Source organism: Notothenia rossii (genome assembly GCF_949606895.1).
Source record: "Notothenia rossii genome assembly, chromosome: 12".
Classification (NCBI taxonomy): Eukaryota; Metazoa; Chordata; class Actinopteri; order Perciformes; family Nototheniidae; genus Notothenia; species Notothenia rossii.
In genome coordinates this window covers 18,994,341-19,012,303 of record NC_136911.1, presented here as the reverse complement: position 1 = coordinate 19,012,303, position 17,963 = coordinate 18,994,341, and the positions used below count along the sequence as shown (strand labels likewise).

Below are 17,963 nucleotides of genomic sequence, written 5' to 3'. Positions count from 1 at the left end.
TTATATAAACACTTGGGCGCAGCTTTTATAGCTCTGTGCCTTTAACCCTCACAGAACACCAGCCGAGTCTCTGACCTTTCTCAGCAAGATGACCCCCTCCTGTGTGCTCCTGTTGGTGGTGACATCGAACATGCCGGGGCCGTCGCTCCCGATGATCCTGTACTCCATTTCCGCATTCTCGCCTATGTCGTTGTCCATGGCCCGGATCACTCCCACAGCAGAACCAATATCGGAGGATTCAGGAACCCTGAACTCATAGACGGCTGCGGAGGAACACAAAAATCTCAGTGATTTGGTGGTTCCAGGAACAGATGTACAGAGAAAACTAAAGTGTGGATAAAGTTAGTAAAAGCTCTGTAGTGTAACTAAATGTAAAAAGATTCGTGAGCAGGGTCATGACATCTGAGGTCCTGCCATTCTTTAAAAATTCATAACAATTAAAAGCATAATAGAGAAGCATCGAAGCCCTAAAAATACACCCAAGATACATTTATGAAGACAATACATTGGCTGGAAAAGAAACACCACTGCCCCTGACACCCAAGGAGCAACACAACCTGCCTATTATTAATGACCCTGTTAGTGGAAAGAGGGAAAGTGGGTGAGTCAGAGAGCAAGAATACAAGAGTCCGGGAGGGAGCGAGTCAGAGCAAATCAGAGAGCAGCAATATAGGAGCCAGGCGGCGGGGAGGGAGAGTGTGTGAAAGAAGAAGCTGTGTGGGAGATTTAGTGCTGCAACATTTGTAGATCAGCTGTGGAGCAGCCATTTCATATGCGTTGAAACATATTTCATTTTCAAAAACAGACATTTGCCCTTTCACATAAGTTGCTACAATCGGTATTGACTCAGAAGTTTAGGATGTGACATCAATTCTGGGCCAATTTGCTCAACACAAATTAATTGCTTCCTTCTTCTTCTTCTTCTTCTTTTTTTTTATTTTGTAAGATGATTTCCTGGTTTGAGGCGGATGAATTGATGGCTGCCTGTCGGCCGCGGTGGCCCCAGCTGCATCTTGTATGCTTAAATAAATAGCTGGACTGCGGGGGGAGCGGGCGTGATATACACACAGCCTGCGGAGACAAACAGCACTGACACACTAATAAAACACGCTGACAGTGTTTTGGCAACGCCTGAGTCGGCAGGTCTCTGTGACGCTGACACTTGCCTCTACAAACACACACACACACACACACACACACACACACACACACACACACACACACACACACACACACACACACACACACACACACACACACACACACACACACACACACACACTCACACACTAACACACACACACACACACACACACACACACACACACACACACACACACACACACACACACACACACACACACACACACACTGAAAGCGAGGCACTACTAGGAGGCTTCCCTAGGCTAACAGGTATTTAGCATTGGGTGGAAAAGAAGAGGCATCACTCCGGCAGACAACAATGATATCGCTTCCTGACACTCCACCTCCTCTGGGTGTCCCATTACAATATCTCTTCCTCTTTCTCCCTCTTTCAATCTTCCCCTCTGTCTGCCCCCCCCCCTTCCTCCATCACAGGCTGTCTTTCTGTCGCCTGCATCACTCTTCTTCTTTCTTCTTCTATCTTCCCCTCCTGTCACCTCCTCCATCCCTGTCGTATCCATCTCCCTCCTTCCCTCCTTCCCTCCTTCCCTCCTCTCACTGTTCATTCATTGGCGCAGGGGCAGAGATGACAGCGTCTGTCTCCCCCCCCCCTTTTCCCTCCCCTCAAGCTGGTAGAAGGAGGGAGTAATAAATGCGGGGACGGCGGGAGTTCTGCGGTCGTGTGTTTGCCTCGCGTCGCCCACTGTACAGTGCACAGTGCGCTTGCTGTTACTGAGGGGAAACACGACGACACCAGTAATCTGTCAATCTGATCTGGCTGCCTTCCCCGTTTGCCAGATGCACAAGAGGAAGTGAGACGGGTGGGAGGAGGGAGAAGAAAGGGAGACAATGTGCGAGACTGAAAGTGAGTAGGAAGGGAGCAGAAAGGGAGAATTGATGATTGATGAGTGAGAGGGTTACAAAAAGAGGGGGGGGGGGGTAATTCACCAAGGAGAGGTGAAGCACTGAAATGAGAACATTGGTTTTATGGAGTTAAAGGCAGCACAAGATAGACAAAGAGAGGAAGAGTAGGGGAGATAAAGGCCAGTGAACGTACTCTCTTCATTTAATAGGGATTACAGGGCGGATCTGATGCACTTTGCAGGACCCCTCGCTCTGTCATGTGGCTCTATATTTAATTATTCGCTGCCTTTAAGAGGCCCGCCTTAGTCGCACAAAACTCCCTGCAATAATCCAAATTCATTTGAAACTGACACCAGATGGGGGCTGCCTGCCTGGCACCGGCTCCCAGTGACAAGTGGTTTTCATGGGCTGAGTATCGGTCACTCTGTGTGTGTGTGTGTGTGTGTGTGTGTGTGTGTGTGTGTGTGTGTGTGTGTGTGTGTGTGTGTGTGTGTGTGTGTGTGTGTGTGTGTGTGTGTGTGTGTGTGTGTGTGTGTGGGGGGGGGGGTTCCAGAAGGCCTGTACTCACTCTTAGCGAAGCGCGGCGGGTTGTCGTTCACGTCTGCGAGCGTGATGCTGACCGTGGTGGTGCCGGAGAGCCCCCCCATCTGCCCCGCCATGTCCTTAGCCTGGATCACAACCTGGTAGTTTTCCTTCACTTCTCTGTCCATGCCAGGGAGGGCGGTCTTGATCAGGCCTGAGGAGAAATGCACAGATTCTAATAAGTCAAGTCCATTTATACAGCCCTCAATCACAACCCTTGAATTTCTGTTTCAGATCAAATAAAAACGGTATTATATAGAAAAGCTTTAACAGTCAATATTCTCCTGATTCAGCATTTCAAATGTGAGACTTTGCTGCTTTGCATACATGATATCAAACTGAATATATTTTGGGTGGATTAACCAAGGCTCAAAGGCATTTTTCACAATTCTTAGACATTTTATTTACAAAATTAGTAGTCAAGCAATCAAGACGTTAATCAACAGACTAATGCATAATGAAAATAATCATTAGTTGCAGCCCTTAACGCATTTTTCAATGTTTAATTTGATTGTTATAAATGACAAAAAGCTGATCTTGATTAAAATTGCAGGACAAAACTTTTAAACACTTTTGCTTAGAAGTTGAAAGAGACCCTGATGCATCACCAGCCCCTCATTTGCCGTTTTAGTCACTTTATATAACTGAATGCATTTTCTGAGGTGCGCTCAGCACAAGAGGACCTGTGAACTCACTGACCCTTCAGCTGCGGTCAACAATGTCCTCTGCGGCAGCAAAAATATATTTTGGGTGAGCGGGAACATAACATATGGGTCAATATCACTTCAAACTGACTCTTATTAAAATATCATGGTATGTTTTCATAATGTTATGTGAATGCAGCTATGATATTGAACAGAGCAAATACACAGCCTTAAAGTCACCATCAAACTATGCAAGTCTGACAGGTTCAACCTTTCCGAATCAAACAACTATTATGACATAAAAATAATGATATTCCTCCACAGGTGGACTGCGTATCAAAGATCACTGTATTTGCCTGGAAAAAAACCTGGCTGCATCAGCTATATTAAATAAATGACATTTCATTTTTTAGATTTATGCATCTACAGGCTAGATAATTAAACCACTAGGAACATTTTATTACAGAGAGGTCAGTTCTCTTGCCGAGGAGGCGCGGCGGAAGTGAGCTCTGCGGTCACACAGGAGCACATTGTGGAGTCTGTGTTCTCGTGATTTAACTGGTAAGTGGACCAAAGGGCCAAAACCACAGCTTATTCCTTTAAATCTCCAATGTGCGTAACATTCGCCTCCAAATGAATTCAGCATCATTTATCTCCCCTTTGGAATTAAGGCTCGGTTAGTATTCTGCCTTTTAAATGCCTTGAAGTTGCTTACTCCTGCGCTCTGACATGTTAGATGTCTAGTTTGGAGTCAGGACAGAGACTGGGTAAAGCAGTAATTGGCAGCATATTCAAAAGGTGTGCTGCGTCTCCCATCAGGGGCGGTCTTAAATCATGTCTTCTATTACATGTTGGAATTAGGAGCAGCATGAAAAAGAAGCAGGTGGAGGGAGAGAGGCAGACAGATGAGGTTCAGTGGGAGTAAAGTAAAACAAACAATTAAACCTCACCCTAAATAAACTACTTTGCAAACTTCATCACTTTCTGAATTGATGATTCATTGCATATCAAACAGACGTGGTGCATCATTCAAACTGAGATCAGACTGGCCTACGCTGTTTAAAAGGCCCTTCAACTTTTTTTCATTCTTCTTCCTAATGATGTGCAATTTATCTCACGGACAACACGGTGTTACGAGAAAAGCGATCGTCGAGGAAAGGAAGCAAGCGTGTGCTCTACCTTTGTTACTGCCTAATGACTACAATGCACACACACCGAGGAGGAGAAGAGAAACAAATCCTGCTTATAATGTAATGTCCAGGCATGTCTTTGTGTAAAAGGGAATGTCAGCTTACATTCCACATGTGGGATAAACCATATTACTGTTAATCCCCGCGCTAATCTGCAAATGGCTTTTTTGTCGTCTCCCTTTTGTTTAAGCAAAAAAGACGGGATGTGTTCCAAAGCGTACATTAATGATTAAAACTAGCAAGCGGCTACATTTTTGGGGTTGGTGATTTGCCACTCACACTATAAATCCCCCCCCGCCCGCCTGTCAGCCAGCGAGAGGAGGCAGACGTGTTGGTATTTTTGGTTCAGTTCAAGGAGAATTCACAGCCTGATAAATTGTTTTAATTTTCTTTCTTGGTAAAGCTCAGCTTGCCTCCTCTATTCCTGTGTCAGTTAGTGATTTGTTCTGTTTTTAGCAGAATGGCCACCTCCAGATGAAAGGGTGTAAACGTGTTGGTTACATATGCAGGTGGAGAGTTGCCTTGTTAGAGCGAGGATAAGAGCTTTTCCACTGAAGACAGACTGAAGAGTTGTGCACATTATTCAGAAAGCACGGCCGCAGTGAATGCTGTTCTACTGAGGCTAAACTTGGTCGGGAGACAGTATAATCTTTGACTTTTCTTTTCTGGATTTATACTCACAATACATTTTTTTAGCCTTTGGATTCCGAAGGACTAACAAACAAAACTTGATTTAGTTGTTTTGATATATTTCTGAAATCTAATGGTATTGCTCCGGAGCTGTACATATCTCAATAATGCACAGACATAAAAGTGAATGGGTCGTTTGCATCCGTAGTATTTCTAAGACATATAAATAAAATAGCATTCTTTTAGCCGGATTCCAAATTAAAGTCGATTCCAAAGAACATCCATTTTGAAGCATCTAAAAGCTTTAGTTATACTTTATTCTAAGACGTAAATGCTTTTTCCTTCAGGATACACATTTCTCAAAAGTCCTTGAGCAAAGCCATTTCTTTTTCTACATCAAACTTGGAGGAATAAACACAAAGTATGACCCGGGAGCTCAATACGAGTATTTGTGTGTCGTTTTTTTCCTACTGACCGGTTTCTGGGTCCACAGAGAAGTATGGCTGGCCCTCCAGGATGCTGTACACCACGCGGGCGCTGTTCCCGTAGGTGGCGTCGTCGGCGTCTGCGGCTGTCACCTGAATCACGGAGGTGCCTGGTGGGGGGGGGGGGGGGGGGGAGAAGATTCATAACAATGACTTCTATCAACTCTACAATACTGCTGAAAATTGCCTGCTGGATAACTACTCAAGCTGATGCACCTTCTGACGAGGTGTCCGACCCTCTTCTAGTCCTGCAGAATGTGACTGAGCATTTCTGCCCCTTTGCATAACCCCAACCAATCTTTATCCTCGGCCACTTATACCCTCACACGTGATTGATTTTCATGAGTAATCGATAAGTCCTAATGTATTTTTCTAAGTATATCTCTCTAAGCATAGCAGCGCCACCGATACCGGCTCTTTGCAAACCCCAAGAAGCCTATTAGTGTATCCACAGATCTGTAGTGTCTAAGAAGCCAAATATCTGATCGTAGGCGAAAGACTGTGATCCATTTTCTCTTCCAGGGAGGCTGAAGCCCTATTTCAGTAGAACAAAGGGAAACGGTTAGCCAAGTGCTACCTCCCAAATGGCGCCTTGCGGGGCCAAGTGTTGCCTCATTACATGCAGAGGAAAATTAATTGAGTAGAAATATTTAATGGCAAAGTGGTATAAATATAGAATTGTGAAATACAATGGGATAACGGCCCTGTGAAACTTCACTAATTCGATGTCAGCTATGATCTGTAAGGGGTGACAGGGAGAGTTTCCCTCCTTTTAAAATCAATGTCATTCGTATGGGTGACGGATGTTCTGGGGAAAGAAACTGTAAAACCAAAAAGCAGAGAGAGAAAGACCACGGCTGTCTGATTTGCTGTAAGTGACAGTTCGAAGGATTCCTGAGTAAGTTCACCGAACCTTGATGACTAATACCTTTAACTAGGGAATTAGACTCAAAGAGGCTTTTCTGACACGACGGCTTTTAGAAAAATATCACTGATCCACATCAGCCATCTCATCGCTGACTTTAAGCTTCGGAGAAAATAATTTTTCTGACAAACAAAGTCAGGAACCATCGCAGTTTTTGTGCAGGGGGAGTAAATGACCTCAAGTGTAATCGTTCAGATGTCAAAGAAGGGGCGCGTCAAAGGAGGGGCGCGTCAAAGTCGTCCGAGCACAAGAGTCCAAAGAAGAGAATGTCAGAGCCGTGAGACGATAATACATCTCAAAGTGTATGTCACATTTAAAGGGGCAGTGTCTGGACGTAGTCACTCGTGAACACATGCTCTGCCAACCAGTGACATCACACCTCGGTTGTTGCCATGGGCACCCGTGCTGCCCTTAGATAAGTGCTGGCCTCTCTCTTGGGCTTACTGAACCAAGTGACAACTCTGTCACATGTCTGGGCTGCAGGACCGATGTCCCTCAGCCTCCAAAGCTCCACAGCAGCAGCAGAACAGAACAGAGAGTTCAAACCATGTTTTCATGCAAGTATTGATTAGGAGCCTTTTTATATTGTGTATCTATATTCATGAGGCCACTGTGTACTTTTAGACTAAGAGCTAGAGTTAAAGTGCACAGTAAATTAAAGTTTAATCTGGAGCCGAACGACAAGAAGGAATGATAATGTGAATAGAAAATGGTCTAAGAATCAGACCCTGCAGAAGTGAAATCTGAAGTTATTCACTATGAGGAAACAGCTGCTGGTAATTCAATTAAATACAGTTTTAATAAGATACAATACTGTATTTAAAAGATTATCTGCACCAGTGCTGTAACCGTGACAGAAACACTTTACCTTGTTTATTTTCGGCACATAAAACAGCTTCTAGTCTCATTTAATTAGCCGGGCCCTCTATGTTAAGCCTGCATCATTATTATGATTGATAAAGTCCCATTGATCCAGTAAGTCTGCCATTTTGAAATGTCTCTATCCAATCTGAATCATAAGCCTTTTAATCCAGCTGCATAAACACCTTCATTCGTGTAATTATTGTGTGCTTTTGATTAATACATTTGTTTTCACATACTGAATGCGACTCTCTTTGCCGGCTGTGCACAGAAAATATTTATTTTAATTACTGTTATTAATTTGCTAATCTGTTTTTGCATTTAGTTTTTGTTTTATCAATTCAATCTTTAATTTCCCTTTGTGGAAGACATATCTCTGGGGTTGGGGTGGCTGTATGGATACAGTGGCCTGTGTCAGCTAACATATGTGATATTTAATTATTTATTCAGTTAGATTGTTACATCGGACAAACACATACGCATAATAGATGTGCAATAGGTATAAAACAGATTGAGAGTATAATTATTTTTCTATCCTTGGAAAAACTTTCTTACTTTGTTATCGTTGAATAAACCGTATTTAATTGTGTCTTAATTAACATGATTTAATTTCATATTCTGTTCTTGTACATATCCCATATTATATTGACATGTATACAGACTTTTTGCACTACTTTTTATTTTGTATTTTTGTATTTTATTATATAGCCTATGTTCCATTGTTGGAGGAGCTCAGGTCAGAAGAATGTCATTGCCATTTCTGCCCTGTAGCTTTGTGCATCTTTGAATCTTGAATCTTTAAAGAAGTCAATGAATGGTATTATCAGGAATATATACGTCGAGAGCTTACCGATGTCAGACATTTCAGGGACCCTGGCCATATACGGGTCCTTGGTGAAGCGCGGCTCGTTGTCGTTGATGTCGTGGATCTTGATGATGAACTCGGACTCCCCCTCCAGCGCCTCGTTGGTGAAGCGGTTGACGGCCTTGGCCCGGAGGATGTAGTAGGCCTTCTCCTCCCGATCCAGCCTCTTGGTGGCGTGAATATCCCCAGACTTCTCGTCTATCCTGAAGAGAGACCCGGCCCCCTCCCCTGTGAGGACGTACCTCGTGTTCCCATCTCCTCGATCTGAATCCGAGTGAAGCTGCGGGGAGAAAAAAAAGAAAAAAAAGAATCATGATCCGTGCAGAACCATACAACAATTTGAAGCAACAGTTTGTGGCGCTTTCATTCTAATACATTTCCACTTTGCAGCTCTCTATTGCTAATTGTTAAAGCACAACAGTGATTCAAAGTTCACTTTATGAAAGCTTTTACATTTGCTTAATGTGCTCTTATGAACACCAAATGTCAGCTAGTTTCTCTCCAGAGACATATCTTCAAATTGCTATGAGCAGAAATAGCCACGGTGAACAGAAACCTCATCTACATAAAGTCCAAGAAAAAAGACAAATATCAGAGCACCCGCTGCACCGTTTGATTGACAGGTGATCACCGAGAAGTGAAGTGCATACAAAAACAAACATCTAAGCCTAAATCACTTAGTACCAAGGATGTCAACAGAATCAAATTACAAAGTAAAATCACAGTTCCCTGCTTAAATATTTCTGATACACTGTGCACATATCAGCAATCTGACCAATCTGGGTCTTGGCAAAGAAGCAGTGACAGCTTTGATAAGTGTGTTTGGTGTTGTTTAACAGATTCATATCATCTTTAGTAAACTGTCATCGCGTCATCTGTGAAATTCGTATCCTGCCGAGCAGAAAACACAGAGTCGGAGCATTTATGTTGCATTTTACTGGCATTGCACTTTCAGGTTGTCATCACGCTTCTTACCGCAGGGCCACCGTGGCATTTTCACAGTGCTGTAAAACAGAATGCCAGTGGGTCGAAGTCTGTGAAGTACCAGCATGACTGCGCTCACGTCCGCCGCCTGCCAATCCCTGATGGATCAGCAACATGACCAACATGCCAGAGGACCACCAGTGTCCACTTGTCTGTGGAGCTTCTCATTATTATTTACTTTCTCCCTCTCCTGTTTAATTTTTTTTCTGCATGAACAGCAGCTTAGCATGCGCTGACATTTTAATTCCACTACCAAATCCCCCCAACATATTTATCTCCGGGAACTCATCAAAAGCTTGTCCAGTCGTTTTCCCCTCCCACTACTTTCCTGCCCACTTCCCATTCCCCTCTTTAATAACCAAGGACACGGTAATAATTGCAGGGGGAGGCAAAGGGCAAAAAGAGGTTACATGTTTTCAAAGTAAAAAAACGTGGCCATCCGAATGTTTACGCCGACGAGTGGGCACAAGTACGTGATTCCTATGTGTGCTGTTGACACCTCGTTAACTCAAGTGAGCCACCGCGTTTGATTTTGACAGTTCGAATGCATATTTGTGTCTACAAGCGTTTCTGGCTGTGCCGGTGGACAGACTGAGGGGGGATATTGTGCGTTCCAGCTGGGTCACGTGGGAGCACATTGCAAAGTCTCCCTTCTCATCATATATTAAAAAGCTTTTCATCCCAGGTGCTCGGAGGCTTTACTAATTCATGCTGTTATATCAGGGCAAAGCTGGCACGTGAGACGAACAGCTTTGTGGATTAGCATCTTTAACACTATTTTGTTCGCCTGCTTGAATGCTGGTTAAAATGACTGTTTTCATTCCTTTCTCTGTCTGTCTCACCGAGCCGGTCGGGTGTGTTACAGAATTTCAGTATCTTTGCGGATTAGGATCTGGAGTGGCACACTGTTTCATTAAACCACTTGTATTTTGGTCACAACAACTCTCATTTTATTTTTATTCCCCCGGTCTAACCAAGCCAAGAGAATATCCTGCGCATTTTTATTTGTTTACCATTCTGCTTTACAGTACGTGCTTCCAACAGAGACTCAGTTGGCTGAAAACAATCCACTTCAACATTATTATCTTTCTCCCGCTGTTATAGCTGCAATGTCCTTTCCTATGATTGTCTATCAAGCTGCCTATCTCAGCCGGCACAACAATTCAGTTAATAACCATCGAGACCTCTCTTTCCGAGATGTGAGATAGACAGTGTGACATATGCTGTGTCGACTGTCATTTCTATGGAAACAGAGAGTTCTTGTGGTCTCAAGAGTTCCTCCTCGCTCCCCTCAAGGATATTACAAGGCAGTATCGAACTCCATCGCCCGCTGCAATGACCCTGTCCCTCCCAGTTGCCCACCTTGCTGGTGAGGAACATTTACTGCAACCCTTCTACTCAAATTAAGAGCAGAAAAAAAAAACCTCTCCCGGAAATCAATGTGGGAGCCCAACGTGCATCCACAATGGCCCTCTGATCAATTTATATCGAAAATACAATTAAACTGTCACAGGGGGAGAACAAGAAAGCCACATGTGCATTCAGTATGGTCACCAAGAAGCTCTGGCACATCAATAGCTAGCCTTTTCTCCTTTGCCCTCCTATGGTACCGAATCGTAAAAAAGGCAGAGAGCATGACGCTATAGCCATTAACACAGAGACTTCTGGTCTTTTTATAAAAAAAGAAAGAAAGAGGAAACGAAAAAAGAAAAATCCATCTTATCAAGTCATTCTGTCTATAATAGTGGCCCAATGTCCTCATCTTCTAAAATGAAAAGCTTTCCTGCAGATTGTTAGATGAGAAAACGACACCACTTTCATATTTTATAGAAAGTAGACTACAGACAGTATAAGCTTAGTTTAGCATAAAGCATAAAGGAAGTAATACACAATGAGGACAGATGTGACACGGTGTGTTAATGATGTTTAAATGGGCTGCTATGGTCTTATTTTGGGACAAATAGCTTTTTCCCATTTCTACTCTTAAAGTGATGTGGTACCTTCATATTTACATGATAATTACATCAATAATCTCATAAATTATGTTTTTTCTAACTAATGTAATCTAAATATATTTCTTCTTCTTTCTTTAAAAACAACTTTGCAAGAAAAAGTGATTTCTTTTTCAAAAAATCAAACATGAAACTTGAGTTAGAGATTCTTTGAAATGAGTGGAGTTCTAGGAAAATAAGGCTCAAAGGCAAACATGACTACAAAATATGTCTTGGCAGTGAATCAGCTGTGAAGCAAACTAATGTTCATTTACTGAAACCATTATATAATCAATACAATGCTATATATTTCAAAACCCTCCACTCAATTAGCCTTCTCAGCAGTGATTTCAAATGGTTGGCATTTTTTCACAGTAGAAGATATTTATTTCTATTCCTATGTGCTCCATCTTTCAGTTTGAAGTGGGCTGAGTAGTGAAGTGGTACTCATCAGACATCTGTGCGTGAGAACTTAGAAGCAAGCCGTCTTTGTTTGTGAAATTAATCAGCTTCAAGTGCAGCAAATGTTAGTGCAGACTCGATCTGGCCGCCATTTGTTCTTCACTCAAGTTAGGCCCAAAAGATGGCACTGAAAATGGGCTGCTAAGGGCAATTAGCCAGTTAGCCTTTAAGGCCTTGTGTCCTGGCCTGTCGAGAACTGGCTGCCTTCTATGAAGCCAGATGGTAGCCTCAGACTGCGCACAAAAATAGCCTATCAAATGTGCGTTGATGTGTAAACTTGTGATATGCCATCAGAGCGGCAGAGACTCAAAGGTGAAATGTCCCTTAACATATATTTCCTCTTTTGTGGACCTCTGACATCTTTAGTTCTTTGTGCCATACATAATTTCCAGCATGTTATCTTTTAATTAAAAGAAATTCTCAACAGTTTGTTTACTTTGCTACAGGGCCGTAGCTGAGGTCGTGTCCTCACTGTTGTTTCTTTTTTGGAGTCGTTTTTTAAAAGGTCCCCTATTATACTCTTTTTCCTCAATATATTATAGTTCTCAGATTTATACAAAACATGTCTCTGAAGTGTTTGGCTCGAAATACCAAACATATCATGCATTGTAGCATTACCCATAATCCCCTCTGTCTCAGCCCTGTTTCCAAAGTGCTGATTCTCTGTCTGTTACTTTAGATGAAAACAAGGAGCCCCTTCCCATGCCCCTCTGAGAGAGATTTGGTTAAAAAGAACACAATGGTGCTCTAGGTGGAGATTCAGGTCATAAGGTGGGGGGGGGGGGGGGGGTTACCTTGGTTGTTGATTGGCTAATGGTTACATAAGCCAAAAAAATCGTTATGATTCAGACAGGTTTTTATATAAATGGATCAGGACAAAAAGTGAGCAAATATTTTTTCCTGACATTTTCAGAATGTCTTTACACAGAGGGGGACACATGTTTCTGTATAAAATAAATAAAAAAGTGGATTTTTCACAGTAGGTGACCTTTAAGATTGTATAATTACATTAAAACTATCTATGGGGTCCATAAGGTAGATACAAAGCTTGGCTGTTTGATGATAAGAAATGAATTAATCTCACCCCGTCAAAATCAACGGGTGTGCAAACAGTAGTGGGCAGGCGATAGCATGAAAACAATTGCAAGATGTTGTAGTGATGTCGAAAGTATCTCGCGCCGACATCGCCTCGCCCCCTGCAACATTGTCAGACAGATGTTTGCCGGGCCTCGTCGCTGCATGACCTCATCACACCCTTTCCTCCGCTGCTCACACGTCGCAGGAGAAGAGCATAATTGAAGTCGCCCCCCCCCCAGTACACACGCAGGAACTTATCGCCTAATCAACAAACACTGCCAATGTGTGCTCCAAGCCGCGGCTGGAGACCGCAGAGGTTGCCATGGCGCGGGTACAGCCAGCCCGGCGTCATATTGCAAACTCCTTGCCTCTTTGCCAAGGTGAGCAGCTGGTAGTGGGGGGGGGGGGGGAGGGGAACAGAGACCAACAATCACCCCACCCCCCAACAAACAAAAACAAACAATCCCTGCACCTTTCCGCTCGGCTGCCATAAGACGCTTGAGTCTTTTCCCCCAGGTCGCTTCAACCGCTGAGTATTCAGGACTGGGAAGAATATTATGTCTGTGTTCATCTGCCGCTTTTTTATTTCCTCTGATTTCCAGCCCATTACTGGAGGCGGACGTGTGTGTGTGTGTGTGCGTGTGTGCGTGTGTGTGTGTGTGTGTGTGTGTTTGCGTGCACGCTGGTGTGTTTGTTCACATTCAGAGAACATTGCTCACTTGCTAGGGACTGTGTTGAAGAGTCTACCCGGCAGACCCAGAACCACTGGGGCCTATCAGGGGCTGTAAATACTTTATGAGATATGATAGTACAGCACAAACACTCCTAAACCACAGGCCATTAACCATTTTCAGTGGATGTGTGCCCTTTGGTAAAGTAAGAAATAATGAAATAAACAAATATTCTCTTCCCCCAGTGACAGCGCGGATCCTCGGAGGCCTGTATGCAGCTCGCGTGCTAATGAGAGGCAGTGTACGATTCCCCCTCCTGCAGGAAAAAAAATAAATTGTTGGGCAATACAGCAAGATTATCAAGATTAGCAGCCAACCAGCTCCACAACAAGACACCGGTGGAGTCTCCTGTTCCCCTTCATCTCGATCGCTTCCCTTAATTCCTTCCTGTTCCAACTGCCATTGTTACGCTTGCTCAGGAAAGATTAAACTTTCATTTGTTAGCACTTCACAACTCGATAACGCCTTCGAAAAAAAGCAACCGGGGGAGATTGAGTTTACCAAATAACCGGAGACGGGATGTTGTAATTCAAGTGTAGTTTCATCATTCTATCTTTTACTGTGTGTCAAAAGCTGCTCCCTTGTTTATAATAACCTGCCATTGTGTTATTTCCAATTCATTTTTTTCTCCACTAACAAAAGTGGTTTTGTTCCCTGCTGTGTTCTCTGGTTGCAGTGATGTCACTTGCAATGACAAAAGCCTTCCCTTTTGTGTTTCTGGTATTGTTGTTTTTTTTCTTCAGGCCCACTTGATGCGGATATGGCCTCCACCTGAGGATATGGATGCAGATGGTTGTTCTCTTTGTTGAGGCACGTGTTCAACTCGAAAGCTATTCATACCGTTTAGGGCCTTATTCATCACTTGTACTTAATCAAGCAATTAACAAACAGTAATTGCAATCAGATAAGATCCACCAACTACAATCCTATGAGACAACTGGCTCGCGAGCTAACACTGTGGAGAAGCTCCCAGCTGCATGTACTTGGGGGGGGGGGACAACAAGCATTCAGAGTCATGATTAAGTGTGGTGCTCGAAGGTTGATGCCTTAATGGCATCTTCAGGAGACGGACTCTTAGGCCAAAGCCTCTGGTTCTCTAAGTGTATACCACACTCAGATAATCCATTCTTCTTTCGCTATTAGTCCTTTTACAAGCTTAAAGGACGAGTGGCACATCAATCAGCGTGCTCTGAAGACAAAGTGGTTTGATCATGCTCGGTACTTACTTCTGATCTTCATTCACTTCTTTTTTTGGTTCTTTTCAACTTTTTTGTTCTTTCTCGTATTTGCCCGCCTCATACCATATTGAGCGTTGTAATCCTTTAAGACAGGGGCTGAAAGTCAACCCTCACTTTGGGAGGACGTATGTTGCAGAATCTCATTTGGTTGGACGACTCTATCCTCCATGGACACACGATCGGAATGCAAAGCACCAGCCCCATTCAACTCCTCGCACAAAACCCCCTTTCTTCCTTTCTCACTCGTCCTGACCTTGCCCCCACGCTTCACAATCTCCTCAATTACAGTAGGGTGGGAGAGGAGACTGATATCTTGACTTCCGCTCCGCTGCATGTAAAGCATTAGCTGGCCCGTCTTCTTGTACATTCCCCAATGTTATCTGGGTCGACACTATGTTTTCATATTGTTGAACAAATAATACCTTCGGAGGAAGTCATATTTTACTGTCGGGCAAGACAGCCGCTCTCGGACGGCATGATGTGAGTGGAATTGACATCACGCAAGCAGCCGCAAAGATGACAGCAAGCACAATATGTATCGGACAGGCGACAGCAAAAAAAGCCTGAGGATGGATGGAAGGAAGTCCCATTCATGAGCATTAGCCGATCGGCGTATCATGTCATGTCTACTCTCCGATGACGGGTTGATTCTTGTATTTGCAGAGACAGAATGAAACAGTAATAGGATGTTATTTATTTTAACACATTATCCATGAATCCATTATGCTACTAAGAAAAGCCACCACAGGTAGTTAGGTTGTCCCCCTTTTGGTTAAAAAATAAACTTTAAAAATTGTGTATCACAAATTCAGTTTGTTCTAGGACTTTAAAATGCAAATAAAGCAGTATTTGGTGAAATTTGCATTCATTTGGATTAACGGAACAATAGTAGAACTTCATAAATATGTATCGATAAGACTACATACTGTAATGAGATTTTTTTTTTTAAATGATCTAAAAAAGCTACTTTTCAAATGCCGGCATGTGAAAAGTTCATGTTTTGTTGTGTACACAGTGGCTCCGAGGAAAAAAAATCCCAGAAGAATAAACAAACATTGAAGAGAGCACTCAGACTGTGGGGGGGGGGGGGGGGAGACTGCAGATTTGATGCACCGTGTTACAGAACTAACAATTTGTGAGATGGACTTCATAGAGCTCACTCACAACGGAAAACCGCGCAGAGTATCTTCGGCTTTCTAATGATGCAGTTTGAGACAATCCTTTCTTTTTCTTTCAACTGTAGTAGATGGTTAGCTGCTCAAATCAAATACGCAGTGCTTCCTTTAGTCATTCTGAACAAACTGAAAACAGCAGGTTTGGATTGGTCCCATAATAGAATTTAGATTTCTTTCATCTGATGCATTGTTATTTATTACTCTTCTACTTAGAACTGATCCCAGGGACACTTCTGATAAAAAGGCACCTGACTCTCAGTAAATGCAATGTGATCTGTTATATGAAGTATTTTGTTCATAGTAAAAAAAAAATATTATTTTGAATTAGGAAGTCATCTCATCAAATAATGAACAAAGTCTGATCTGATACAATATTCTGTAGACATGAGACAACAGACTATTGTGGTCACTTGTGGAAAATAACACAGTTTTGCTAATTAATCTGACTAATTAAATATGTCTCAAGGGTGTGGGATGTTATTATCCCTGTGCTTTTGTTTGATTATTGGATGTAATAATACTTCGGTGTAAAACTGATGTGGCATTGAGGTCCTCTGTGTGTCTGACAAAGGAAAAAAATTGTTCTTTAATTACCTTTCCGACATACTGCATGTCGGACCCGGTGTACTCCTCCAACAAAAAGAACTGGTTCCACATCCATCCACGTTTGGATCGCCTCAGCGGCACTCCATTGGCGTCTTGACCCGTCAGTCCTGCGGCCCCCTTGTGCCCCCCTGTAGTTCTCCGCAGGGCCCTGAGCCCGTGACCAGGAGAGCTGAGGTGGGCCATAACCCACAGCACCATCAATACGCAAACTCTCCTTCTATCCATGGCCACACCACCACAGCCTTCTTCTCCCCCCGCAGTGGTCTATGTCCAGTGGTTCTTGGTCAGAGTATCAGATCAGTCCACATGCTGTAATCTATTGAAGCAGAGAAGGCTCCTCTCAGTCACATGGGGCGGAAAAACAGCACCTGGAACATTTACAGAGAAAAACAGAGTGTCAGTATCAGGAGGGGAAGCAGTGGTTCGTTACTGTACTTTCCTAACCTGCACTCAAAAGCAGCTCAGTGTTCCAGGCTTTCTGAAGATGCAGTAAAATTCAGTAAGGACCAAGTCAAGATGGGGAGGGGAAATCAATAGAGATGTATCTATGAAATTGTTAGGGCTAGGTATATAATAAGTTAACCATGAACCAACACTTTAAATAAGAAATAACGCAATCAATTGAATCATCAAATTAAATCAAGCAAAATGTATTTCACTATAAGAAAAAAATGCTTTTCTTTCCCGTCTCCATCTTCTGAGTTCAGACTGTTTCTTTGTTTCTGCAATTACATCTTTCCAAAAAATGCTCGGTCTAAGGGGACGAATTACATTTGACTATTACACGAAAAAGCCTTCCTAGAGTAAAACATGTATCAACAAATAAAAATAATGCATACATTGTTTAAAGAATACATTAATAATGGGTTAAATAGACATGTGTCAGCTCCTGGTGAAAAAGAGGCATGAGACAGATAAAGGCAAAGCTGGAGAGCTGATCTGAAATCTGTATGTCAGTGGTTGACTTTCTGCTGCCACACGTCCACACATTCCCATCCACACCCGCCCTGCTATACATTCATGTGCACACTCGTACTGTAGGTTGACTGTCAGTCAAGTGATTGATGGGCAGGCTGAGTACTGCCTAACCTGATAAATATCAGATTAGAAATATTACACATCAATGTATTGGCTTACATCCTGTTCAGCACGTGTAGAGCTACTTTATCTGCATTAAGCCCCTGAATCAACATCTAATAGAGTGCAAGGCTCGTGGAGCGGCCTGTTCTATCTTTTTAAACAATCTGCTTGGGCACACTTTGTTATCAAACCCAGCTGAATGCCAATGGAGACCCGGGGCAATGTCAACTCCAGTTTATTACCTGAAGATCAGTGTAAAGATAGCGAACAAAATGACTGTTTGCAAACCACAGAGTATAGGGCTCTGATGTGAGCAGTGGAATCTGTCCGCTTTCCGTCCCTCAATCATTTCTCCTTTTCCTTTGGAGCCAATGCAGAACGCGCTGGCTAATATGTGAAGGAAACGGAACAAGAGGAACAGAGCAGGACG

The 17,963-nt window shown here is 43.1% G+C and overlaps 1 protein-coding gene across 2 annotated transcripts in view; it reads right to left on the bottom strand.

Annotated features, from left to right (window-relative positions):
- Nucleotides 1–17,963, bottom strand: part of LOC307026123 (cadherin-6-like) — a 572,233-nt gene that overhangs the window by 20,190 nt on the left and 534,080 nt on the right. For both annotated transcript variants that reach the window (XM_079661270.1, XM_079661269.1), the window contains 5 exons: nucleotides 16,442–16,821; nucleotides 8,175–8,469; nucleotides 5,529–5,648; nucleotides 2,576–2,743; nucleotides 76–263 (listed from right to left, as the gene is read on the bottom strand). In XM_079661270.1, coding sequence (XP_079517396.1) covers nucleotides 76–263; nucleotides 2,576–2,743; nucleotides 5,529–5,648; nucleotides 8,175–8,469; nucleotides 16,442–16,678 — 1,008 coding nt within the window. In that variant the 5' untranslated portion in view covers nucleotides 16,679–16,821. The remainder of the gene's footprint in view (nucleotides 1–75; nucleotides 264–2,575; nucleotides 2,744–5,528; nucleotides 5,649–8,174; nucleotides 8,470–16,441; nucleotides 16,822–17,963) is intronic.